The 25762-nt window shown below is 44.0% G+C and overlaps 2 protein-coding genes across 6 annotated transcripts in view; one reads left to right on the top strand and one right to left on the bottom strand.

The window, feature by feature from the left end:
- Nucleotides 1–5177, top strand: part of JMJD1C (jumonji domain containing 1C) — a 159038-nt gene extending 153861 nt beyond the window's left edge. For all 5 annotated transcript variants that reach the window (XM_042033381.1, XM_042033379.1, XM_042033383.1 and 2 more), the window contains 2 exons: nucleotides 3809–3940; nucleotides 4276–5177. In XM_042033381.1, coding sequence (XP_041889315.1) covers nucleotides 3809–3940; nucleotides 4276–4365 — 222 coding nt within the window. In that variant the 3' untranslated portion in view covers nucleotides 4366–5177. The remainder of the gene's footprint in view (nucleotides 1–3808; nucleotides 3941–4275) is intronic.
- A 6151-nt stretch (nucleotides 5178–11328) lies between these two features.
- On the bottom strand, nucleotides 11329–25528 carry NRBF2 (nuclear receptor binding factor 2). The gene is made up of 4 exons (XM_042033385.1): nucleotides 25391–25528; nucleotides 15645–15729; nucleotides 13924–13964; nucleotides 11329–12859 (listed from the first exon to the last, which is right to left on the bottom strand). The coding sequence occupies exons 1-4, from the start codon at nucleotides 25442–25444 to the stop codon at nucleotides 12143–12145; spliced, it is 897 nt and encodes a 298-aa protein (XP_041889319.1). The 5' UTR covers nucleotides 25445–25528; the 3' UTR covers nucleotides 11329–12142.
- Between the last annotated feature and the right edge of the window lie 234 nt (nucleotides 25529–25762).

Genomic DNA, 25762 nt, shown 5'->3' with positions numbered 1-25762 from the left:
GGGTAGGTTGGCTTCCCTTGTTCTATGACTCAGGACTTGATGTTGTTTCACAGATATGGAGGAACATCTGACATTGCTGCTGTTCTTGGCTTCTGTTAGGCTAAAGCAGTTGGCACTCCCAGAGTCATGTATTGCATCCTCCAGCAGCCTTACTCTGATCCCTTGAAACAAGGGAGATACATCCCAGATAGAAGAGTGGAAAGGGAACCCAGGGGAAATAACAAACGTACTGGGAAATTCGTTCTGTACAGCATATGCCATTATAAAAAGGCATACAGAATATAAAACATGAACTAGTGGGACTGTTCCAGGCTTCCCTGCAGTTCATATGTTTAAGGACCAAAAATAAGACCACTCTTATCTTTATCTCCTTGGCTTTAAACTGCAGATTGTGTTTGAAGTGGTAATGTTCTAGCTTCTGGCACCAAGGAGTTAATAACATGGTGTTTTTAAACCTTAGTGGGTGAAGCTGAGAACCTTTTCATCTTCAGTAAGAAGTTCCTGTGAATCTGCCACGTAGGAGGAAATAAAAGCATCGTGTTCTTTCATGTATGTGCATAGTGCTCTCTCTGTAGAGATGCATAAATACTGACCTTAGGGATCAGCACCAATACTTCAGAGATACAAAGCACATTTAAAAACTGAAAAATAAGTCTGCACAAGAATACATACCACGTTAAAGTTTACACATTAAGTGTTTCAGATTTATGTGCACATCATCAATCTTTTATTGTTAAAGCTGGGTGAGAGTTGATACTAAATTAGGTGGTAAATTAACATTTTTATTTGCTCATGATTAATGTTGTGGAGCAGAGGAAATCAGACTGAGTGCTGGATTTAGGGAGCCTGGCTGCCTGTGGTCACTGCCTAAGTGTAGTTCTGACACTTCCAGTCTGGAGCCAGTTAGGATTGTTGGCACACTGCTGCTTCTGATGTGCTGGTCTAGAATTTACTGCCCTAACATGGAGGAGGTTGTGCGTATTTCTTCTGTGTATTGTTTTTCCACCCGTGCCTGGTTCTATGGATTCATGTCTGGCTTTCAAAGTAACTTACTCTTAACATTTAATGGTAGCATAAAGCACTCCTCTTGCTTCCCAGGTTTCTCCCCCTCCCTGTGTACTTTCAGACAGCAGTCACATCCTTCTTGGATGCAGCAGGCAAAGTCAGACTGTTCCCAGGTGGGATGGGAGGGAGAGCCTCTCCTGTGAGCTGTGACGGGCAGGGCAGCCTTGTCAGTTCCTCTTGTGGAGGGAATTGCTCCCTCGGGAGGAGAATCCAGAAATAGATACAGCATTGGACCAGTCACCTCTGCAGATGCTTCCCTGAATGCTCTGTGAGGGGCATCTCCTCCTTGGCTTGTACAGCTTGGGAGCTCAGCAGTCTCCCTGCCTTGCTAGTGGCTGGGCCTTGTTCCCTCTGTGGCATCTGTGACAGGGAGCCCTGAGCTCTCCTTGGAACTTCCCCAGCTAAAAAAGGGTGTTGTACTGTTCTTTTGAAAGATTCACTCTTTGTGCTGCTCCACTGTGGGTCATGCTGTATCACAGACATCTGTAGGGATGGCCTCCCTGGTTTTAACTTTGTAGCTCCAAATTGGTAAAATATTTTCGCTAAGAATAAACAGCTAGAAATACTGGAGTCAGTGATTGAAATGTGGTGTTCAGGCTCCCTGCAAAACTTGTTCATAGTGGAACAAGTTATTATAATGTTGTTTTTTATAGTGGTATTATCTTGATTTAACAGCAGGATCATATATTGTAAAATAACATGCTTGGAGGCAGTGCGACATCCTGGCGATGTTCCGATAAGGATGTAGGATAAAGGTCTGGGCGTTGCATATGCAGAGCTCTCGAGCTCAGCCTTGCAGGAAGTGGCTGATCCTGCAGCCCTCAGGATGGGTGGGTGGCCCCTTCCTCCCTGCCCACTCACCTTTCCCTGTCCCGGCCCAGGTCTGAGGCTTTTCCAGTGCTGCAGCTGCCTCCCGGGCCCTGCTGGAAAACCTCTGCTGTGTGTGGGCTGGGTGTGAAGCTGTTCTCAGTTCAGCTGGAAGTGGCACAGGCGTGGGAGTGCTGCACTCCTCGCCCCACAAACCTCAGGGGAATCGTTGCTAAACGTTTCTATGTGTGTGTGTCACTGCATCAGCTTGTATTATAAATATTATAAATAGAACTGCCTGGGGGCTGTCAGTGGGGCATTCCCGTGTTAAGTATCAGACCAGCCGGGTAAAATCTGTCCCCGCAAACTTTCACACGGATAAGAACAGGCCCTGGAAGGGAGGGAAGAAAGCTTAAGGCACAGCAGAATGAAAGGTCTGAGGGAAACAAATGATACGGAGTCAGTAAAACCTGGTCTTAATGAGAAGAAAGTGAATGAGTGGTGTGGGATTTGCATAGGCTGGCAAGGAAACCAAGGGCAGGTAGAGACTTGAAAGAATTGAGAAGCCTGTGAGGGAGGGGAGGGGGCTGGAGCTGCTGGCTGCACAATGCAGCGGCACTTCAGCCCAAGCTCTAGAAAATTCCCTTTGTGCTGGTGGGAGCCTCATGGTAGCACTTCTGCAGCTGCTGCCTTGCCCCTGGCTTTCTGCTGTTTGCAGATTGTGTGGCATCAACAAACCCTCCTTGTCTCCAGAATTACTTCTGTTCTGATTAATTCTCAGGAGGGACCAGCACAACTTTGTCCTTGATGATGTTGAGCCTGAAAAAACCCCATGTGCAACACAAATGCTGAGCTGGGAGTTACCCACTGGGATTTCAGCTGTAGGGGGGGGAACTGCTGTGTAAAATCAGACTTGGGCAAGGGTTTTGAAGAAGAAAGTAATTTTTAAATGAAGTCCCGTGCCCTCAACTGTGTAGACACCAGTGGTTTATGTGAATGTCAGGTACCATAATGGAAATTTTAGAGTATGCATTTAAAAACTCTAGATTTGGCTAAGTTTGACTTTAAAACATGGAGATCTCTGTCCAGAGCAGGGTGGGATGGGGTGTTTGCTGGGATGGCTGAGGCTCTGCCTTGCCACCCCCAGGCTTTGGGAATTCGAATTGATGTTACATGACTTCTGTGAGGAGCTGTTGGAGTTTGGGGAAAAGAGGTTTTTGACCTGCTGAATTACAAATTACAGTGTAATTGTAAGGGTTCAGGGGTGAAAACACAAATGTTTCTGAAGGGAACAAGCAGGAGTCGGTTGGGTCACAAGCAGGAAGCATTTTTCCTTTCCCCTGTCCTCCAGGTATGACCTGGGTGGCAGGAGATGTTGTCTGTTCCTCAGTAGTTATCGCATGCCAGTAAGAAGAAATGTTTAGAGAAAGAAGAAACTGCTTTTTCCCCCTTCTTCTCAGCCTCCTCCTTTCTTTGTTCATGATTGTTTCTTCCAAGTATTTCCACTGGCAGTTCCTTTTCCATGAATGTGCCAGCTTCCAGCTGTGTGTGCGTGGCCAGAGAAGCTGGGTCCTACGGGGCAGGGCTGCTCCCGGGTGGGTTGGCAGCTCCAGTGCCTGCGCAGTGCTGGGGAGGCTGTGGCAGCAGCAGCGCCTGTGCAGCTGGGCAGGGGAGGAACAACAGTGTGGAATTAATGCCAGAGCCGACTGCGGGAAGCGCCGCCAACAGGCAGCTGGGCAGTGTTCAACGTGTGCCTTTTGCCAGAAGCCAACTTGGATAAGTCAAACACACTTAATTGCTCTCTACCTGTAAAGATGCCCTTTAGTCTGATAAGGCTGTGGTTAAGGGATCTCAAGACCCACTCTCTTCTCAGGTACCTCTGCCGAAGAATAACCCCAGATACTAATTATCAGTCTCTTCTTGTTATTTTGGATAGGTGCAAAATTTTCACAGCTGCGTTCAAGTAACTGAAGACTTTGTGTCTCCAGAACATCTTGTACAGTCATTTCACTTAACGCAGGAGCTGAGGCTGTCAAAGGAAGAAATCAATTACGATGATAAACTGCAGGTAGGAAATGAATGCTGCTCTGGAAGCAGCTGGGAAGGCAGGGCATGCTCGGGCTCATTGAAATGCCAAGCAGCGTGTGGAGCTACTTCCTTGCTGCTGTTCACACAGAATAACAATGAGCAGCAGCATGAATGCCAGGGCTGTAAATGACTCTCCCTTGAGCTGCTGGTTTTATTTCACATTACATTTTAAAATGTGTAAAAAGCTGATCCCTTTTGCACGGGTGTGATGAAGCCTTTCTTTTTTTTCCATCCGTGATACTTAGGGCTTAGTCCTGAACTTTGCAGAGTTCCTTAGTCATAGGCCTTACTAAAATCTGTCCCATGTTCTTGCAGGTTAAAAATATCTTGTATCACGCAGTTAAAGAAATGGTGAGAGCTTTGAAGATTCACGAAGGTGAAATGGAAGATATGGATGAGAACTGAGCATGCTCTGCTTTTTGGAGGTAGCATCACCCAGAGGTTATTTCCCCTGATTTATGAACGGTATGCACACTAATTTAAGCTTCATAAACCATCAGTGCCAAGAAAACACAGTCATCGTATTTACTTGTTAATGACACTGCAACGGTAGAGCTTCATATCACAGCCACTGTGATTCCATGTTCCACTTGCAAACAGTTGAGCAGTGTTCTGCTGTCTGTATTATAATGTACATGAAGTTTGTGAAATGTCAAAGATTTAAGATGATGTATTTATTTTTGGAAAAAACGACAAAATTCTATGCTATATTGTTGATCAAATGTAAATGTGACTTGTACAGTTTGCTAAAATAATTCAGATATTTTTCACTACATTGAGACAGTTACTGTGAGAGTAGGACACAAACACCAGCTATTGCCTGCATTTGGGATCTTGCTGAGTCCGCACAGCAGTCATGTCATAATCTGAAAATTACTGCCAAATAATTGTAAACTTTGTAAAATATAAAGTATATAAAGTAGATATTAAATACAGACACTTCAGTATTTTATTGAAGCTATTCAGTGTACAATTAAACGTTTTCAAAGGTGTAATTTATTTAAAAATTGTCTCATTTTGGTAAAATTTATGTGAACTTTTAAAGCTTAAATATTAAACTTAATATGCTATGTAAATATATACATATATACATTCAATGATGTATTTTTTTAAAACATTGGCTTGCTTTAATTTGTTAAAAGTGCAAGTGTTACACATGCTTTGTACATTGAAGTTGAAAGGGGTTTTACATTTTCCATTAAAATGACTTTGTCAGACGTGGTGGTGTGGGTTTGTTGTGTCCCGCTGGTGCCGGCGCTGCCAGGGCAGCCACGTGCTGCCCTCTGCGGGCCGCAGCCGGGACTGCGGGCGCGGCGCTGCCACTCGCCCCCTTCTCTCGGGAATCTGCACTTGTGGGAAGGGGAAAGGCGTTTCTGTAGAGTGATTATTTCATGACAACTTACCTTTAATAGTTCAAGTAATACCACAAAGTAATGGATGTTTCAAAAGATTTTTTTAAATGTGTTTTATTTAATAATGATAAATGCTGGGCAGTTGAGCAGAATTCCAGGTTTTGGAGTGAGTTTGAAAAGGTTCACAAAAAGTGTACTTTGATTTATTAAAACTATTCAAAAACGTAGATTGATTATCAAATGTTAGGCAGAGCCAGTGGCCAGCTCGTGAGGTGTCCAAAAGGGGATAGTAATTAGCCCGGTTATAGTAATGAGCCTGGTTACTGCTCCCAGTTTGATGCATTTGACTGGGTTTGGGGTCACCAAAAAACCCCAAACCCCTTGTAAGTTACCTTTAAAAATAATGAAACACTAAAGCAATTTTTTATTCCAAAAGTCACATTATTTAGTTGGCTTGAAAACTTGCAATTTGTCAAGTTGCAGAGCAATACCATGGGCACTTAGCAGTTGCTTCTTAGCGTTGTAGCCTGTTTCATCCACTATAATCTCTATTCTTCCCTGCAGCATTAGAGCATTGGCTGAGGGTGCAGGATCTGCCACTGTACGTTTGCTTAATGAGAAGTAGACTCTAGTTGTACATATTTTCATTTTTTAAGTTCAGGATATGCAAATATTTAAGTATTTCTTTCCCTGGTTGAGTTTTCATGAGGTACTTGTAACAGATGTTTAATTCCTGGAGGCTGCTGAAATTACCATTCCTGCTGCAGAGTCACACCCCCCCCCCTCCCTTGGATTTTTCCTGGGGTTTTCTTGGGATTTCCAAGAGCAGTTGTTGGGCCATGGCTGCCATCACTGCTCACCCCTGTGCTGGTGTGTCCTGGCAGCTGAGCGGGAGGGCAGGGGTTGGTGTCCCCTGGGCTACTGTCCCAAAGTGGCACACTGCCATGGCTGCCCATTTCCTGCTTTACCTCTTCTCCAAGGCATCCATGTGGATATGGGGCAGTGCCTGTACAGTGACAGCACCTGTGCCTCGAGGTCTGAGCTTTGGTATCACCCTTTGGGCCCCCATGGAGCACTGACGGCCGCTCCTGCCACCCCAGAGTGCTTAGAGGCCTGGGCAGGGATCCCTGGCACCTGCCTGTCAGGCTGAAGGTGTTCTTGCCTCCTCAGGGGGAACTGGAGGAGTCGCTGAACAGTGCCAGAAGTTGTTAAAGTTCATAGGTACTCCAAATACTACTAAAAGACACATTTTTTTTTTATCTTCTAAGTACTTGGTGTAGCACATTCTGCTTGCTCAGTACCTTAAGGTTTCTGACTCTGTCACAATGAATCTGAGCTCCCTGCTCCCCTGCAGGAAGTGGGGCTGGTATTGTGCTTGTGGTTGTGAGCATGACCTGAGGTGTTCACAGCTGATGTCTGACACCAGAGAGGGGTTTGTGGGAGGTGTTTTCAGGTTATTTCTTCTCTCTTGACCATATCCATGTCCTGTGAGATGTTACTGGGCATGTTTTTCCCATCTTCCTTTGCTAAAGACTCTTGAGGGGGCTTTTTGCTCTACAAGCTGAACTTTTAATACAGCCAAAAGTATTCAATGAGATCAGCTGAAGCTGTTTGAGGGCAGGAATGCTGTCAGCTGCTAGAACATGGATATGAAGTACTATGTGTCATCTTTTGCCACCTTCCTGTTGAGACCAAGCTCTGTCTTTGTCTGCTTTGCTCTCCAGGAAACTTCCTTTCCTTTCCTGTCCTTTCAAAGATCACACCTAAAGAGTCATCAAAACTGTGAGCCCTGCTCCCCACACCCCCTCTTTCCCTCCTTTCCAGCTCTTATCATCATCTCCATCCTCAGCACTGCCGTACAGTAAATGGACACAGCAGTTTTCTTCCTGTTGTAGCTGCACAGGTACCTAGTGAAGAATAAGTGATTAGCAGAGAATGAAGCAGGGCTGCAATGACCTGAAGTATTTCAGCACAGCAGAAACTGGAATTGCTGGCAGGGAAATGGTGGTCCATGTTATGGAGGTCAGATGTAGGGGTTTAGAACAGTCTGACTTGCAAATCTATTTATTCTATTCCCCCAGCTTCATGCAAGTTGCTCAGATCTGTGCGTGTACGCCAGCCCCCATCTGATCAGCACTACATTCTCATGCTCTCTGACCTTTTCGGTAGGTGGTAGTTTTGTTTGTACCCTCTCCCGTGACATCCTGTCAAGCTCTCTCCTGCTCTCACAGCTGACAGCCTTCCCTGCCCTGTAACTGGGAATTTCCCTTCCTTCCTCCTTCCACAGCCACCATTGCCTGTTCTGCTGCTTTACAGAGCAGGATGTTTGTGCTCTCCCCCACATCCGTGCTGGATGAGCTGCCTCACCCTGTTGAGATTCCTGGACTAGGGTTTGCTGTGCTTTCCCCTCCTAACTCCCAGCTTTGCCTCAGACAATGTCAGCTCTGCACTGTGCTCCTGCTTTCCACACTTTGACCTGTGCTTTGTTGGCTGGAGTGCTGTGTCTCCTTCCCACCGTGGTGTTCCCATGGTCCGTGTGCCCCAGCAGGCAGCAGAGCACGCAGTGGTGTGGGGGGTCCTCGGATGCAGTGGCCACCACCACATTCTTTTCTTCCCATCTCAGCAGGGTGGCTCAGGAAACTGGCCAAGGAGCAAATGCCCTGTGGTGTCAGCAGCACACACAAACGAACCTCTGTGTTTTTTTCATTTGTTCTCATCGGTTTTGAAAAGGAAGTCACCATCTATAAATAGCTGGTAGGAAAATCTTGCCTCACAGCAAACTTGAAGACGTGATTTACCTGATGTGTTGTGTGCAAATAGTTGCATTTTAAACATGGGCCTTTCTAAAGGTAAGTGGTATACTGAAGGATTTTTGCTCTTAGGTTTCAAAGTGAACATTCCTGGTACCTTCCAACCATACCAAGCCTATACATTCTGTCCCAGGTGCCTGTTTCTTTTTCCAGTCCCTGGGAATGTGGTTTAATTGTAGTTCTGTCCTACCTTAGTGGAAATAGAGAATAGGGTTTGGTAGCTCTGAGGCAGGAAATCCTGTATTTTCACAGCTCTAAGGATTTCATATTGTTTGATCTCAGTAATACCTTAAGTCCTGCAGCAAATGGGCCTGAGGGAACACTTCAAATGATTACAAGACAAAAACCCTGAGTAAGTTGAAGTTACCTCTAGTAAAACATGAGAGAGAAAGGAGGTGGAGGAAAAGATGGCCCATAGCTCTTGATACTTTAGGGAGCAATGAACTTCTACAGTTGAACTCCACAGTCCTCATACTCAGGCAGGAAGGTCTGGCAAATAATGTCCAGCCTGTACCTGGCTTGTGGCAGCCACACCACTGCTGATTGCTTTGGAACAGTTTGATTTTGTTTTCTACTTTCCTTTTAGTCCAGCTCAGTACAGGATGTTATTAGCTGTTGTGGCTGTATTTACTTTTCCCTATGTACAGAGCCAGGCTGGAAGGGGTCTCAAAAGATCCAACCTTTTGTGGGAAAGGGAGTCTAGATGAGGTGTAGCTCCTGTCACTGAAAGCAGGTCAACAGAAACTGCAGATGGCTGAAGAGCTGCTGCTGAGAGGACAGTAGGAAAGAGTTGAATACCAGAGTTCCTGAACATGGAAATGCTCTCAGAGGAAGCAGTCACAAAACCCTCTTTTCGCTTTTTATAAAAGCAAGATGTAAAACCCAACACTTCCGTATTTTGATTTTAGCCATTATTTTAAGTAGCAACTGGTAGTGGTGAAGTCTGCAGATTTTATTCTCAATAATAAAATTGCTTCCCAGTTGCCTTTGGTTTCTCTTTCTGTGGTGATACAGCCAGAGATTGGATAATTACAGTTTCTTTCGGCATAGCATATGTTTGGCAATATTCAGCAGGGCCAGTATTTGTGTGCCAAGACAAGGGTGGTTTCTGTGGTTAAAGCAGTCTATGAATAGAAGTCAGTGTCTGGATGTGTATTTAAAATTGGTTCTTGGTGAGACACTTTGAAATAACGGACCAAAGAATTCTTTAATTCTGTCCATTATAAAACAATGCCGCCCAGACTCACCACCCGCGGGAAGGTTTCCGTGTGCTGTGCCAGGCTTTGGTGACACTCCATGTGACCACCAGGGCCTTACCGCTTTGGTTGTTGCTGCTACAGCCTCTGATCATCGGTCACCTTCGGCATTCTCGCACCTCGCCTCTCCCTCACTCACTCCAGGCGCGGGGATCGAGCCCATCAGTTCGGTGGTGGCAAGAGCGAGGGCACGGCCGGAGGGAAGAGGGTCCCGGGGGCTCGGCAGGACCCGAGTCGGGCGCCGGGCTCCCACCAGGTGGCGGCCGGTGGTAGCCAAAGGCTGTGGCGAGCGGAGCGGGATCCGGCCGGCCCCCGGAGCCCCGCGGAACCGCGCCCGGCCACACCCACCCCCCCGCTCGGATGTTATTAATAACTTAAAACAGTTTTAAATTGTTAGGGCATAAATTAATTGCTGACAGCCATGGGAGAAGAATTTCCTCAGGTTTATCGCTATGTATCTGTAAAACCTGTCCTCTAGTGGTGAGTATTCTCTGTACAACCTACCTTTCTTACAATGAATGCACTGAGTAACTGCTTAGCTCTGGATTCAGAGTGAAGAATTCCTTACTTTAAAAAATTCAGCACCACTCATGAGAGTGGAACACTCCTGTGCTCAACCTTACTGCCTGGAGCTGGGATTCAGCAGCAGTTATGTGTTGAGTAGGCAGACTGCAAGAACAAACAAACAATTGCATTGCAGGAGAGGGAGAAGTTTTAACACCACTTTCAAAAGTGGCAGTGTGGAGTTTTGCCCGTACTCGGCCATCCTTCCCACAGAGAAGCAGCTTCTTTCAGATCTGGTGTTTTGTCTATGCAGCTATACATGAAGGGACAGTTTAGTCTTAAAATCGAGAAGGTAGAGCTTGCAATTCCCGTGCTTCCACCTCTGAGTGGAATCCTGACTTCAACAGACCTAAAAATTGCTTCCTTCTCCTATAGCTGCCATTTGCAGACACCACCGAAATGTCTGTCTGTAGTTAACAGCCCTGAGCTGCCACCCCGGCAGTGGCATGAGGTAGGTGCTTAAACAATTTTATTTCCATCTTGTAAGCACATGCTATTTGCTTTGCTTTACTTACATGACTAGAAACACTGTCCTCCTCTGCCTTGTTACCTGGAATAGTCAGCCAGGCAGGGGCCAGCAGCGACTGGGACTTGCCTTTTGGTGGGAGCAGTGAGCTGGGGCTGACCTGGAACAGGTCACCTCATCATAGCTGGATGGGGCTATTTGCTAAACTGCTCCAACTGAAAAATAACTTTTATTTCCCCAGCAAGATTAGATTCCAGCTACAATTCAGCACAAGGCACCTCCCCTAATGAACTTGTCTTACCTCTGTTTCCATAGACTTTTTCTAACCTCCAGTCCCTATGCTCCTCCAAGCACAGAAGACACCAGGTATACAGAAGTAAGGGGAGAATTTGCACAGCAGTAAGGTGTTCTTGCTGCACTTCCATGTCTATTCTGGAAGAAAAATGCACTCTTAGAAAGCAAGCACAAGAATAACTTAAAATGGTGTAGCTTGCAATACTGAACACTTCACTAATCAGTAACAGCAGAAGGTATTGATGCCTCCACTACACACCAGCACCCCGCGGGAAAGCCCCAGTTGGGCTCCAGGGCAGGGGCTGAGCCACGCTGGAAGGGCCGGCTGTGAGGAGGCCGCACGGCCCTGCTCAGACCCAGCACTGTTCCTACAGCTCCTGCTGGGCTGTGCCCCAGCAAACCCAAGGAACTGCTCTGCTGATGCTCCAGCGCTCTGCAGTGCTGGAACCCGGCTGTCAGCCAGGTCACTGCACAGGTGGGCAAGGCCCTCTGAACTCATCCCAGCTTTCTTGAATTTGCTGAATGATGAACACAGAAGCTCAGCTGTAGGTGTATTCTAACACTTAGTGCAAGTACTAATTTGTTCTTTATACTCTGAAGCATTTGAACAGATGTATCAGACAGTGTCAAAACACCTTGGTTTTTATTTTCCTGTCCTTTTTGAATCAGGTTAAGCTGTAAACAGTTTCTTTTTCAATCAAATACTGCCAGCTAGAATTACTTCCATTCATGCATCACTGAAAACAAAAAGGCTATTTTTCCTTAAGTATAGATTTTTCATTTTAAACCATGTCACTTTATACAGAAACCAATAGCTAGATTCAATGCACCCTGATTAGTTATGTAAACAGATAACCCCAAAAAAAACCCCTCATCAACAGAACTAATAAGTTGGTTCCTTCATAGAATGGAAATTAAAATCTCTCCTGACTTGAGGTTAATGTGGTCAGGAGTACAGTGTGGCACATAAATCCATCTAGGAGGTGTATAAATTGCACTGTATCTGAATTAACAAAGTTATGCATAATGAAATGCACAAATTCATGCTAGGAAGCATTTTTCAATATGAAGTGGCAGCCAACTGGCAACCATAACAGTTAGGTTCTGCACCATCATTTATGGCATTATAGGTAACTATTACATATAGCATACTTAAAAACCCTGAAGGATTGTGTTACTTGAAACATTCTCCAGGCAGTCGTTTGGTTTGAAACATTGGGAGAAAGACTAAAGAGCTCACCATCTTATACCAACTATGGTACCTTTAACTTCCATGAAGTAGATCAGATATGATGTGTATTTCACAGTAACAAAGTTGCTTAATGCCTTTTCTCCAACAGTAGGATTGTGGTAAATGTTTCTGCCCTCAGATCACCATTGTCCTGGTGGCTTTCCCTTTTCTCAAGTTTGGGTAACTACACTGAGCACTTTTCCTGGTTTTTAGCTATTCATCAGCCCTTTCAGTATATCGTCGGAGAGTTCCAGCAGCGGGAGTTCAGGGGACGGGATGTCCAGCGGGGGAAGGTTGGGTATTGGAATGTCCTTTGCCTTCCCAGCAGTTGTTGCAAACTTCTGCCAAGTTGCAGCTGAAGAAGCAGATTCCGAGTGCTGCTGCAGACCCCACAACTCTGACTTCTCGACAAAGTCAGCATCTACATCCAACTCCTTGTCTACTGGAGATTTTTGGAGTCTAGCTCTTTCTGCTTTTAACTGCTTATTCTCTCTCCTTAATCTCTCATTTTCAGCTACAAGAGATTCTATGAGCTGTTTCAAATCTGCAATTTTGGTTGCCTGCTCTTCTATTATTGTTTTGTCATCTTTTGGCGCTTTACTCCCCATACATGCTTCCACTGGCTCCTTTTTTTTCTGAAGCAGAAATAAAAGTGTATCTGGGTCCCTGTCAAAGACACCCCGAATATCCTGTGAATGTTTCTCTGTGGAAGAGCTGTATTTCTGAGTAACAGGAACCAGTATGTTTTGATCATCAGAGTCTTCAGCAGATGGCTTGCAAGAAGTCTGAAGATGTGTGGCTGCTTCCTTGTCAGCACTCTGCTGGGCTTTCAGCTTTTCCTCCCTCTTTGCCCTTTTCCACCTCTCCTGGATGAGCAGTAACTGTTTCATATGACTATCCCTTTGTAATTCCAGTGATAGCTGAGCCTGAGTAAGAACAAGATTAAACAATTTAGTTGGTGATCCCTAATCCCACCCAAATATCCACACACATTAAGTTACATGTGTGTAAATATTTACATAAACAGCATCACCACATGCCCAAGGGGGGGAGCTTTTGTCATTCAGACACTAAATCCAACAGGATGCGCTCTCTGCTTGTGCAGTGCAACAGAATCAGATACATCACCCAAATGTAGCATAACTCTGGTCTCTTTGTTTGAAAGTCACTGATCAGGCTACACCACCTCTGGGCAAAGGCACCTGGAGTTTAACTGACCTGTGACCAACACCAGGACAGAAGAGACTCACTTGGCATGCATGGCCACACTCTGCCTAAACAATGCAAACTTTCTGTATGCTTCTGTGATGGTATCTGTGTAGACATATCAATAACACCCAAAATGAAGCAGCAAATTGCTCCAAGGCCAGGTATGGTCCCAAATGATTCAGCCACGTTTAACTCACCTGGGCGAAAGACCATTTTTCTACAAGAATGACCCGCTGGAGCAAAGACAGATGTCTCATCTCCAAGGGTTATTTGATTTCATAATATTGGCTAAACTCGAAGCCTGCTGCTACGAAAGTGCTGAGCAGACTACACTACTCCATTCACAGATAGACTTGTGGAATGGATAAAAAAAGTGTCAGGGCTGTTGTTCTAGAGATCCCCCAGTCAGGCTTCATTAAACCAAAATGACATACTGTAGATGAAATGCTTGGCTTTTGTCTCAGCAAAATACTAAGTTGCCTCACAGATAAAGTTCAACGTGACACTAATTTTGTCACCTACTTGAAGATGTCTGGCAGACTAGAAAGTTGGAGACCCCTTGGATGGGTTATTTCTCTTGTCCCTGCTCCATATAAACTTGGAAAAACTCTCTAGGAAGATTAGTATTACCACACTTGTGAAACTCCTGGGGCAGCTGCCAAGGGTTCAGAAAATTTTGCAGAGGGTAATGCCCGGGAGGGATGTGGTCAGACACAACGGGACACACGGGTGCAGCACAGAGCTGTGGCTGGCTCTGGCATCTGCCACGCTCTGGTCTCACCTGCTCCGACTGGGTCAGCTTCATCGCGTCCGTAAGGTACCCTGTGGGACAGAACATCCATCAGCACTTATGGCACGGCTGCAAAACCTGAACGCTTCTAGAACAGCCAAGAAAAGCCTTCAGACCTGTGTGCTCGATCCCCACATAAAGGCAGCAGTCTAGAGGCAAAGTATTTACCCAATTACAGTGGCTGGAAATACCTGCTGTTTTTCAGAAGTCTGAAAAAATTACTGTAAGATCTTGTAAAACTAGATCTACACCCTTCCCGTGGTATCCTGTTGGCTTGGGTTGCTCCAGTTTGTTTTTAGAACAGCAGAAACTTCCAGAAAGTCCCAGAAGAAAAGCTTTCCCATGAAGGGAAGAAACATAGCTAAGGACCAGACTTCTAACATATAAGCCGTCTATAACAAAATGCGACACGTAGGATGCTCTTGCCTATGGCACCACCCATTTTATGAAGTCATGCTTTTAAGTTACATTCATGAAGAAAAGTTATGGTCTTTAGTTCCTCACTTTTTTCACCAACTTCCCCTCCAAACCAGAAAATGTGCTGGCTTAAGGGTCAGAGCAGCCCTTTAGACTTTGAGCATATCTTACTAGTGCTGAGAACGACAACGTGTGAGAAATGCTCAGCCAAATCTGGAATGATGCAAGACAATGGCAGAGAATCATCAAAGAAAAGCAAGAAGCATTCATTGTATTTTTGGGTTTTGTCTTGGTATATGAAATGAAAGAAAAGAAAAAGAAAAGTGCATTTTAGAATATTAGTGCAATCCCTCATCACTCTGCGTATTCATAAATAGCAAAGAAACTATTAGTTTCTCACTTTATGGGGGTTTCTAGTATTTATGAATGGAAAGCAAGAACGCCTGGTATCTAGGTTACCATGTTCAGAGTAGCCACTTACTTTGTCTTTACACAAGCCCTGTCCCTGAAAATGTCCTACTTGTTGCACCAATTAAGACCTCCTCTTTCTTCTGCCAAGTAGCTGCCACACTGTCAGAGAGCTGAGGGACTCCAACACAAATAATTAAGCAGGACTATTTAAATGGACAGGTAAACGCACAAGATCTCACACAGGAGAGGCTGTCCCTGCAGTGTTGAGGCCTGTGATGCAATCTGCTGTTTTGCTCAGGTTCTGGGGAGCTCATCACCTGTTCTTAGCTACCTTGATGCAGAGACATTAGGAAAGGGAAGTTTTGTAAGCAAACATTTGTCCTTTACCAACAGAGAAAGCACTGTGACCTCGCCTACGAAAGCAGTGAAGAAAATGCAAAGTATAAACTGGCTTACAGCAGGTACCCAACTTCAGTCTGTGCATACCACAAGGTGTTGGCTTCATCTTCAGTCAACAACTGCCTTCACAGTGATAACCACCCCCAATCTAAACAACTTTGAAAATGTCTGTCTTTAGCTGCTCATATGAGAAAAAAGGTTTGCAAAAGGATTCTTGATCTGGACTGAAAAACAAATTCACATTTTAAAAATAAAAATTTTGCAAGTAACTAGACATTCTACTTACACAGAATCATAGAATCTGCTGAGTTGGAAGGGACCCACCAGGACCACTGAGGCCGACTCCTGGCCCTGTGCAGGACACCCCAAGAATCCCATGTGCCCGAGAGCGTTGTCCAAACACTTCTTGAACTCAAGACAGGCTTGGTGCATGCAAATCTAGAAACTGATTTTAAGAGCTGAAATGTGAGAAATAACCTACTCACCAGCAGCTTTTCTGTGACAAGAAATTGCTTCTTCATATTTCCCTGCTGCCAACAAGCGGTCTGCTTTTCTGCTTTGCTGGTGAGCCTTAAAATTAAAAAAAGAGCACTATGTCAATGAGGGGTAATGGACAAATAGTTATACCTGTCTTAAAAATAACCAGTATATCTAAGAAACCTGCACTGATCCCAGTTCTCAGGCTTTTAGGCTCAGATCTTCACTCCCTTCCAAGCTTTGTAATTGGACTTCTTTAATACTACTTTAGAAAAGCCTGTACTGTTAAGAACTGAAGTTTGTTAATGCAGCAAAACTGGTGTGTACACAACAAAATACTTTTGAAGCTGTTCCTCAGAAAGTACATGTTTTCCTTTCTAGGCAGACACCATAGTCATGTAGAAAGAGCGTTAGGCCAAAAGAAGTTACAGGAAGTTTTAAGTATTTTGGACCAATTTACCTGGCAGAATGCAAGATATTTGAATTGTGTTACATCTTACAGCTGATTTGACATTTTCTGCTGCCCCATGCCCAAGACATTTTGCCTCTTGGGTGAATAAATTGGGTTTTTTTGTCTGCAGCTTACAGCAATTAATGGTAGCAGCACAGCCATAGTTAAAAGTATTAAAGTCACGTTGTTGCTGTACAGCAGTTAAATCTATACTAGTGTTTGTAAACCACTAATGTAAACCACCAACACAGACTAAGGTTGTCGCTGAAAGCAAGCATTTGATGCAAGTATTTGCATATGCTCAGTGAGAAACAGTATTGCATAACCAGCACTGCAACATTCAGGAGAGCAAGTCTTCTTTGTCATTACTACAAGACACGGATTTTCTGGCCCTTCCTCCAAGACAAGCTGTGTAATGTGAAAGGCTACAAGCACTGGCTGGTGAGACTGTCAGCTACACACACTGCTCAGGACTGCTTTACTACATGTTGAGCTTGAAGTAAACACACATCAGGTACTGATACTTACATGGTACTTATATTAACATCCATTTAAAATACAAGTCCCAAAATGCAGGTCAGTTTGTCAGCTTGCCAAGTGGAGTTATGCCCTACAGTGTTATAGTAAGTTCAGTTTTCTACCAGAATCTTAGCAGCTCTGACACCACAGAAGAGAATGACTTGTACAGAAAACACCCGTTTGGGCAACAGCTGTTCTTAAGCAATCCCTGGCATTTATATCACTCCATGAAGACATTTGGCTTTCCTGAAACTGACTTCATATGCTAATATGGTGTGTTCTTAAAAAATCTAAAACACAACTCCTTGATTCTTCACAACAAATACTCTTTGTTACATTCTTCTTCCTCACCTTCACTGAATCCTCAGAGCATTGTCAGCATTTCCCATTTCTTCTACCCTGAGGTTAAATAATCTCAGAAGAGGAAGTGTTTTTCTACTAGAAAATCATCTGGTTTATGGCATTTTTCTATGGACTCCTACAAATGACATACGCCAGAAAGATAAACTTATTTCCCATTGGTATGAACAAACAGTATCAGCACAGATAGAGCCATCTCCTTGGTTATTCCTGGCAGCTTGATTACAATTACAAACTAGCTGTGTCATGGACATAAAAACACCTGAGCTAGTTCTTTGCAAAACAATTTTTCAGTAAATTAGTATTGATACAGCTGCTTCTGCAAATTGCATGGGCAGGTCTAAAAAAAAAACAGGGAAAGAGGAAACAGAATAGCCAGAGACAGAAGAACTAAGAAAGCAATTCAACAAGTCAGGGGACAAGTTCCATTTACTAGTTTTTACATATAAGAATTTGAGTCCCATTGTTTTCAAAGATTATTCACGTGTGTTTTAAACTGCTGGAGTATGATCTTACTCAAATCACTTAAGCACATGCAGAACATCTGAGGACATTCCGTTCTTATTTGATTGAGCAATTAAACTATTTCCATTCTCAATTAACTTCCAGTGATGCTGAAGAGAGTCTGAAGAAGTTGGGCTGAACTGTAAATAAAATTAGGAAAACAAGAGTCCATAGATGCTGGCAAAAACAAGACCTAGAGTCCTCTGATGACAAGGTCACAACGCCTTTCTTGATCTTACATCAAAATATACGTGTCAGGCCATCTTACTCTGATGCAACAGACTTCCCAATGGAAACAACAGGAGCTACAGCAGAGAAAAATTAGTTTTAAGCACAGCCCTGTGTGAGAAAACTAGCTGTTTTGCAGTCAGCCATGGGCAAGGAATTCCTCTTTTCCTGTCTTTTCCTGACAGGTTGACAAGAAAATATTTGCTCATTTATTCTAACCTGTGTTTGTTCCAATTAGTTGATTGTGGAAATTAGTGGTGCTGTTTCCTAGCAGCAAGTGATGAAGCTGCAGCAGAAGTATTTGGATGCTCAATAGCCATTATCATAGATGAGATTCTACATCCTGTCTACTCTGCTGGTTTATTCTTTGTGCTCTGTTACACTCAACCACGCAGCTTCAAACCATTGTTAGCAAAGCTATTTTAAACTTAGAGTGGCCTGTATCCCATTATAAAACTGGCAATGGAAGAACTGGTCCTCTATCATAAAGAGAAGAAGATTACTCTCAAGTTCATCCCCGGTCTGATGTTATGCTAGAGGAAGGTATTTACACAACAGCTCTGGAGCTGCAGTGCTGGTTCCCAGCAGATTCAAGCAGGACTGCTTTGACTTTGGTCTTGCTGCTGTGATTGCAGAAACACCTGCTGCTTGACTATGGTGGGTTTATGGACTGATTTCTCTTTCCTCTTCCACTTGCAGTGCTGGAAATTAACGTAGGATGGGGTGTAAGAATAATTATAATTTATTAACCAGCTATGGAATTGAAAAAGGGAAGCAGGTTGACAACTACTTCCACATGTCCCTCCCAACCCTGATGAGCCGGAATTCCCAGTAGGCAAATGGACAGGTCTAACAACCTGACTCTTGTAAAAGGGAGCAGGTGTGAGTGAAGGATGGCCCAGCTAAAAACCTTCCTCATCTTGCTCCAACGTATTTGGTTCTTAAGAGATTTGTACAAGCCTTACTGTGTGACTTGAAGCACTCTGGACCAACTGCAGAAGGTAAAGTAGGCATTTTTCCACACACTTTCCAAATGTAGTTGAGATGCTGAGGGATGATACCTGCTTTTGTAAGTTTGTACTGCTGTTCTAGGGAAGTGTTCCTATTTGGTTTTTCCACCCAACTAGCCCAAATCATTGCCTGTGTAATCTCTGAACAGCAGAATAAAATCCAATCAAACAATCCTCTCAAACAGCAATGAGGGTCTCCTCTTTACCTACAGCTTTCTTTAACCAAAATCTAACACTCCACTTCTTTGGTTTTCTTTTTCCTACTATAGACTAGATAATGATGAGACTGCAGGCTGTGAGAAACTAAGTCATAAGGCCCACTTGCCAGATCTACTGATGTTCCCTCAAAGGAAAAAATAACAATGTTAGTCTTCTTTCTAGAGATAGCATACTGTTACAACTTAAAGGACTACCACAGTAGGATCCCAGCTTAGGTTGGAGGGGTAAGGAGGGAAAGCTGCTACCTTTCCCACACAATTCTAGTAGATCGCTAGCTATCATAGAAAGGAGCATAACAGGAAAAAACCTGTTTGATTCAACAGTATTTTTAGAAGGCAGATGTAATACTACTCATTTTCAAACAGAGTAGGTCTACTACCCTCTCCTAAGAGCAGTCATTTGCAACAGTACTCCTGTAGCTGAGACAGACATGTTTTGTTTTTCTCTGTTCCACTAATGGGAACAGCTCTTCACTGGACAAAGCCTTGCACAAGATGTTAAGCTTACAGCCTTCTCTGTATATTACAAGGGACTCTCCAGAAAATGATGTATTTTAATGTGATTATGGAGCACAGATTACAGTGCTTTACTTAAAATGACAAAGGCAGGAAAAATCCAGCTGCTAAAATGATGGGGCCTGATGAAAGCTTAACTGCAAAGAAGTTTCTGTTTGTAAATGTTTTAAGTGAAACCACTGTTTGATGCTGCTATCATCCATTTTATGGTATGGACTGTGCATACCAGTTATTCTTGCCAGAAAAGATCAATACCTGTGCTCTCTTACTGCTGAAACAAAGAGGAAGGGCTTTTTTGAGAGAGGAGGGATCTATTTCAGGATTTGTTTCCCTATGGATATAGGTCTGTTTTCCATTTTGAACAGTCAGAAAGTGCATGCTGCTTCTGTATTATCCAGAAGAGTGCTAAGTGTTTTCCATGTGGGTGTTTACAGCAGCAAGCTACAAAGGGTGGGATGAGGTGGTGCACCATGGTTCTCCCCACCCCACACACACTCTGTCAGTGCTACACCTACAGAAGCCTCTTTCAAACCCATTCTTACCAGGAAATGGTGAATTTAGAAAGGTTTGAATGTGTATGTCCTCATATGCAGTGAAAAAATGGAATGAAAAGAGAATACAAGTGTAAAACTTTACGTGAGAGGTCCAAGAATAAACTATGGCTATCCATTTATTAAAAAAAAAAAAAAAAAAAAAAGTGCAACCTTGATCAGGGTGACCATGGAAAATGTTTGTATTTACTGGCAGTTACACTAAAAGCAAAAATAATGAAGAGTTGTACTGTAACTTATGCTAAATAATGAGAATATATTTGCAGTAAGACTAAAGAAATGGTAATGGTGTAGCTTTACCAAGAGAAGCAAACCCCCATTTTTAAATACTTGTATTCTGTAGAGAAAGATGACTAAAGGAGAACCAAAAAATGGCAGAACCCATTGTGGCTGTTCAACCAAGACCACTAGTCACATGTTAGCTCAATTTTCTGTTTTTGAAAGCCTGTATTTAGCAAGGTTGACAGAACAATGACTCAACTGTGTAAATTATAGGTTAGTGTTCCTATAGAGCAAAACAAGTATGTGACACTCTCACGAGAATGTTAATGCTGAGAATACAGACTCCTCACTCACTTTGTATTGAATTGTAAAGATGTTAAAGTTCAACTTGCATGTAAGCAAGAGTATTAGACTTTAAATATACAGGCAGGTGAGCAACCAGTTGTTTAGGCAACCCCCATTAATTCATTGAATAGCTCTAATTGACTACGCGTGTGTTCCCAACCTATTCCAAGTTTCAGATAAAATGGTTAGTCTGAGTTCCTCACCATGCAAATGCAATTAAGAGATCTGGAATGAACCCAACTTGCATTTACACTGCTCAGGTTAGGTGGAGTCTTCAAAACCCCATACAGGCAGAGCTGCAGCCCTTTCCCTGATCACCTGCACCTTCATTAAGGTGTGGTATCCTTTTACCTACTGCATAGTCAAATCAACCTCATTCACTTCCTTTTCATCCATTTAGTATGATAAATGCACTAAATGCTTCAACTTGTTTGTCAGAGCCATGTTCACAGACTCACAGAATGAATCAGGTTGGAAAAGACAGTGAGATTGAGTTCAGCCTATGACTGAACACCCCCGTGGCAGTACTGAGTGTCATGTCCAGTCTTTCCTTATCCAGGGACGGTGACTCTACCACCTCCCTGGGGAATTTTGTATGCCTACAGTTCTCAGCTGCTTTGGCAATGTTCTTTTTGTCCCCATATATAATGTCACAGCTGGTACTACACAGGTCTTGCTAACTGGAGGTTACAAGCTAAGTGAGAACTGTTCCATCACCCTGATAAACAAAACCAGTCCGGGCCTCTGTATCTAGCCCTAAACCACATGGCTCAAGCTGTTACAGCAACTGAGCTACCTCTCAGCAGGAGCATCTGAACCATTACAACAAATTGTCCAGTGAACAAGCTTCCAAGAGCAACAATTTCAAAACAAGTGGGGCAGAAAGGCTTCAGCTGTGGCTTCAGTCTGTCTCACCAGGCCTCTCTGAGATGGCTTCATTTGGGTCTTTAAACTGCTGGTCATGCTTACTCAGAGCTGAACTCTGTGGCTTGATGACAGGCACGTAATGCCAGTGTGACACAGCAGAAAGGCACTGCTGGTAGGTACCCAAACAGCACAGGTACAGCAAGGAAATAATGCTTGTCAAGCACCCATCACTTAGCTAATTATGTTCTTGACTGGGAGCTGCTGCAAGTTGTTTTATGTGCCACAAGGAACAGTTTTGTGTTGTACAAATCAGTTGTACTTTTACAGCAGTTATATGCCTGCACACAACAGTGTTGAGCTTTTCCAAGGTGGCTATTACTGATCTGGCTGTTCAGCTGATGAGGATCTGATGCACCTCCAGTCACTTTACTCAGACATGCTGCTGCCTCTGGGTGTTCACACTTTTCAGTTCTCCCACCGCTGTGGTAAAAACAGACTTTGTGTTAAGCATGTCTGTCTAGTGATACTTCTCCTTTTGTTACCTTACAAGCTTGTTCTCTCTAATTTGAATTCAGAATTGAGTGCATCTGCCTTTTTTTTTTGGTTCATTTTACACTGGAAGATCAAGTATAGCAGCTTCCAGGTTAAGATTTTTTTTTAAAAAAGCAAAGAAAACAAATGGGGTTCAATGGATGTTTCTGTAGATTAACATAATATTCCTGGTTTTCCAGTGAAAATAACAGAACTGCAGGCTGGCATTAAGTCTCAAACACAATAGTCTGCATGGTTTATATCCTTTGGTTTCTAGTGAACTTTCATAGATGTTTTCTATTTTCTCCTCCTACACTTCCATATTGCATATTTACTCTGCTTTTTATTTTGACTTTGTGTGGATGCAGTATTACCTCACTTTGAAATAATTCATTAGAGTAAACCATTGATTGGCTTGCACTGGAATGGTTGCTACCAGTGGCTTACAGCATTAATACTAAAAGCTCTCATTATATGAGATTCTTGGAATACACATTTTGTGCTATTCTCACTCCAGCTACCTGTCTGTGCTTTCTGATTTTCACCAAAACAGCAGGTCTTCAAGCTGGGTCCTTTATGCTTCAGGACACTTAAAAGGTGATAAGATATTCACCAGATTTTGGACTGTATTTTATCATAAATGATAATGCTACTACCTTGCAGGAAGAATACAAGGTAGAGGTGGTATGGCTCCTTACCTACAGGACAATACTGAGCTGTTAAAGTAGAATCTGCAGAGTTATGAAGTCCTGGGTGTCAAACTCTGTTTAAGGAGCAATCTGTAGTCTCTTCCTGGGGTTAATACTATTTGCTTCACTTTTACTGCGTTACTGCCAAGCTTCTGATAGTCAGCAGTGTGTAGTTGTGCTTTTTAACTTGTAACTTTTGCTCCTATACCTAAGATTAAAATCATGGCTGGATGTGAGATCAAAATTCTTTGCCTAAATCAGATGGCAACAGGAATTGCCCCTACAGCAAGCAGCACAGAGAAGGTCTTAAGATGCTCTGTAACAACATGCAGTATTCACAGAAGACTTATCTTCATGCTTTCACAGTAGAAGTTTTAATTTGTAAAAAGAATGGCGAGATGTTTTTGGGTTTGACACTGGATTATGTGTGAAATAAGTAATCAGCTGGGCTAGGTACCTGCTATATGGCTGCCTGCTGGTGCAGGGACTGCACTTAGTTGATGCTGGTTTTAAGTTCAGTGGCAAAACCTAAAAATTTTATTTGTAAGGTTGAAGAAGATTCAGTTCCATAATGATAAAAGATTATTTTAGGGAAATGTATCTTTCAGAAGTTGCAGAAAAAGAGCATAATGGAAGCCAGGAAAATACAAGATATGGCATTAAAGTGTAAGGGGTTTTTTTGTTGTTGGGGCTTTGTATGTTGGTTTTGGTTTTTTGGTGGTGGTTTTTTTTGTTTGTTTGTTTTTGGTTTTTTTTGGTCAGATCAGCTGGCCAGGAAAATCAGGACAGTATCTATGCCTTCCAGTAACTAAGACTAGATGCTCTGATCCACAATTAATTTTTACAAGACAAAACAACATTCAAGTACTGTGGTAAATTCTCATGAAAAGCCTTAACTGATGAAAAATCAGTTTTGTGAAAATTGGCAAGCCGTGACATAATGAAAGAGGGGAAAATACCTTGTATTTAAGCCACTGATAGCAGCTAAATAAGACTAACGATTACTGTATCTACAATCACTTTGTAGTTTAGGTGTTGGGTGATTTGATGGGTTTGGTTGGCTTCAAGAAAAGTTTTTGTATTTCAGGACACTCTCAGGCAGTAGGACCATATTCACAGGCAATTTCATAATTTTGTGTACAAAAGTGTGCAAAACAACTTTTTTTTCCTGTATTGTGCATTACACAGAAGTGTCTTGACCTTACTGTCAGCCTGGAGCTACACAGGCATGGTAACTGCATACTCCTATTGTGGTCACAAGGTCATAAACCAGGCTTTAGTCACACTTGTGTCACTCCTACAATCTTTCTAAATGGTTTCAGTAAGAAACACTACTGACTAGTGATACTGCCAAAAAAGGTGCTACATTCAGACATTTACTAGCGAATGTATAATTATAATTTTCTCTTTAGAACCTTATGCACTAGATCTACTTTTTAAAAAGGTTTTTACCGTGTTTGTGAAATAGCTATAGTTCAGCCCTCTTGCATTACCATGCTGTTAAGTTTGCCTGACTTTAACCCCATGGTATCAACAGGTTACAAGAGCTTTCCGATTTCCTGCTGTTCCTTATTTTAATCAGTCTTTCAGTAGACAGAGTAAAAAGTGAGACAGCACAATGCTGACATACTGACAGATCTAAATAGATCATCTCCTTACTACACTGTCAGCCCTAATTCCATGGGTGGTCTGCAATGACAGTTCTCTAAGTCTTTCTGAAACTAGGGAGAGCAATCCAGAAATACCTGACTCTGTCGGCAAGGATTTGTCAGCACTGACACCATCCTGGTGTAAATAAGCTTTGATTAAAAACTAAACTGACACAAGTCTGAAGTTTGCATGGCGATGTTTGAACAACTCCTGGACCAAACTCGCTCCTGAAAGCAGTAGAGCTGTATTCCCAGTGTGCTGCTTCTGGCTAACTGGACTGCTGGACCAAAGCCTATTTTCTAAGGGAATGCTCTGTGTGTCACCACATAGCCAAGATACAGCTTTGGTAAAACCCACAGGGCAGCAGAGAACTAACTCTTCTTGACCTAGATCTTGCCTATGGGGCAGAGACCTGCCAATTTAGGCTGTTTAACATCTGATAAGCTTTTGTGAAGATGCATTTTTCAGACCACCTGCGTTTCAGTTCAGGTTCCTTAGTAATTTAGTTTAAGCAGACCAATTACTGATTTAAGGTTGTAAAGCATTTCACCTTCCGAAATTAAAGGAAGCACTTAGCCAGTACTAGGCCCCGACAAGCCTCTAAAACTCTTGAAACTCTCGTGGATATGGCCTGTGTCATCCGGACGTTTCCTTTAGACGCTTCCTTCCTGAATTTCCCTTGTCCCTCGCTTTTGCAACGCCATGTCCCCACACACCCCTCCAATCTAAACAAGCCAGGACACGGACCCGGGTGGTTCCCCTCCCGCCGCGCTCCCGGGCACGGAGCAGCGCTGCCCCCGGCGGGACCGGGGCGAGCGCACCCTCCTCCCTCCCCGGAGCCGCCTCCGGCCCGGGACGGCCGCTGGGCCCCGCTCCCGTCCGGGCAGGGCCTGGCACGAGACCTGAACAGGTGTCTGGGGGGAAAGAAGGGCGGCGAGAGCCCCTTTTTCTGTTCAGGTCGCGCCTCTCCGCCCGGTTACCCGTGGGTAGGAGCCGAGGGGTGTCACCCTCTTCCCGCTGCCCGAGCGGCGGGAGCAGCGGCGGCACCAGCTGACAGGACGCACCCCCCTTCCCCTCCACTCCCCGCGCTCACCAGGTTGAGGGGCCCCTCCATCACTTCCATGGGCGGCGGGGGCTGCGGGCACATGGGCGGGGGGCGCTCGCCGGTGCCCCCGGCCCGGCGCGTCCCGGCCCCGGCGCGGGTTGTAAACACGGCGGCCGCTTCCGCTCTGCCCGCGAGAGCCGGGCGCGCCTCGCGAGACTACGGGGCCGCGTCGCCGGGGCAACGGGCGCCGCGCGCGCCTCCCGCCCTGAGGGCAGAGCGCGGGTCGGGGGGGAAATCAGGAATAGAGAGGGATTTGTTCACCCTTCCCATAAGGGTGTGCCAGTCAACGAGGGTGAAGAAAAATAAATAAAGAAAAACGTCACCTTCCTTGCTTCTTGGAGAAGTTAAGACCTAAAGTGG

This window comes from Corvus kubaryi, unplaced genomic scaffold (assembly GCF_017639235.1).
Source record: "Corvus kubaryi isolate FWS band 111438036 unplaced genomic scaffold, C.kubaryi_AGA036_p1.0 37357, whole genome shotgun sequence".
NCBI lineage: Eukaryota > Metazoa > Chordata > Aves > Passeriformes > Corvidae > Corvus > Corvus kubaryi.
This window is presented reverse-complemented; position numbering and strand designations above follow the sequence as displayed.

Bases quoted from the DNA above. Each gene is read 5' to 3' on its own strand.
- NRBF2 (XM_042033385.1), bottom strand. From the start codon at position 25,444: ATGTGCCCGCAGCCCCCGCCGCCCATGGAAGTGATGGAGGGGCCCCTC. The intron at 15,730-25,390 runs GTGAGCGCGGGG...TTTAATTTTAAG, and splicing joins TGGAGGGGCCCCTCAACCTG to GCTCACCAGCAAAGCAGAAA. The intron at 12,860-13,923 runs GTGAGACCAGAG...GTTCTTACTCAG, and splicing joins AGCTGACCCAGTCGGAGCAG to GCTCAGCTATCACTGGAATT.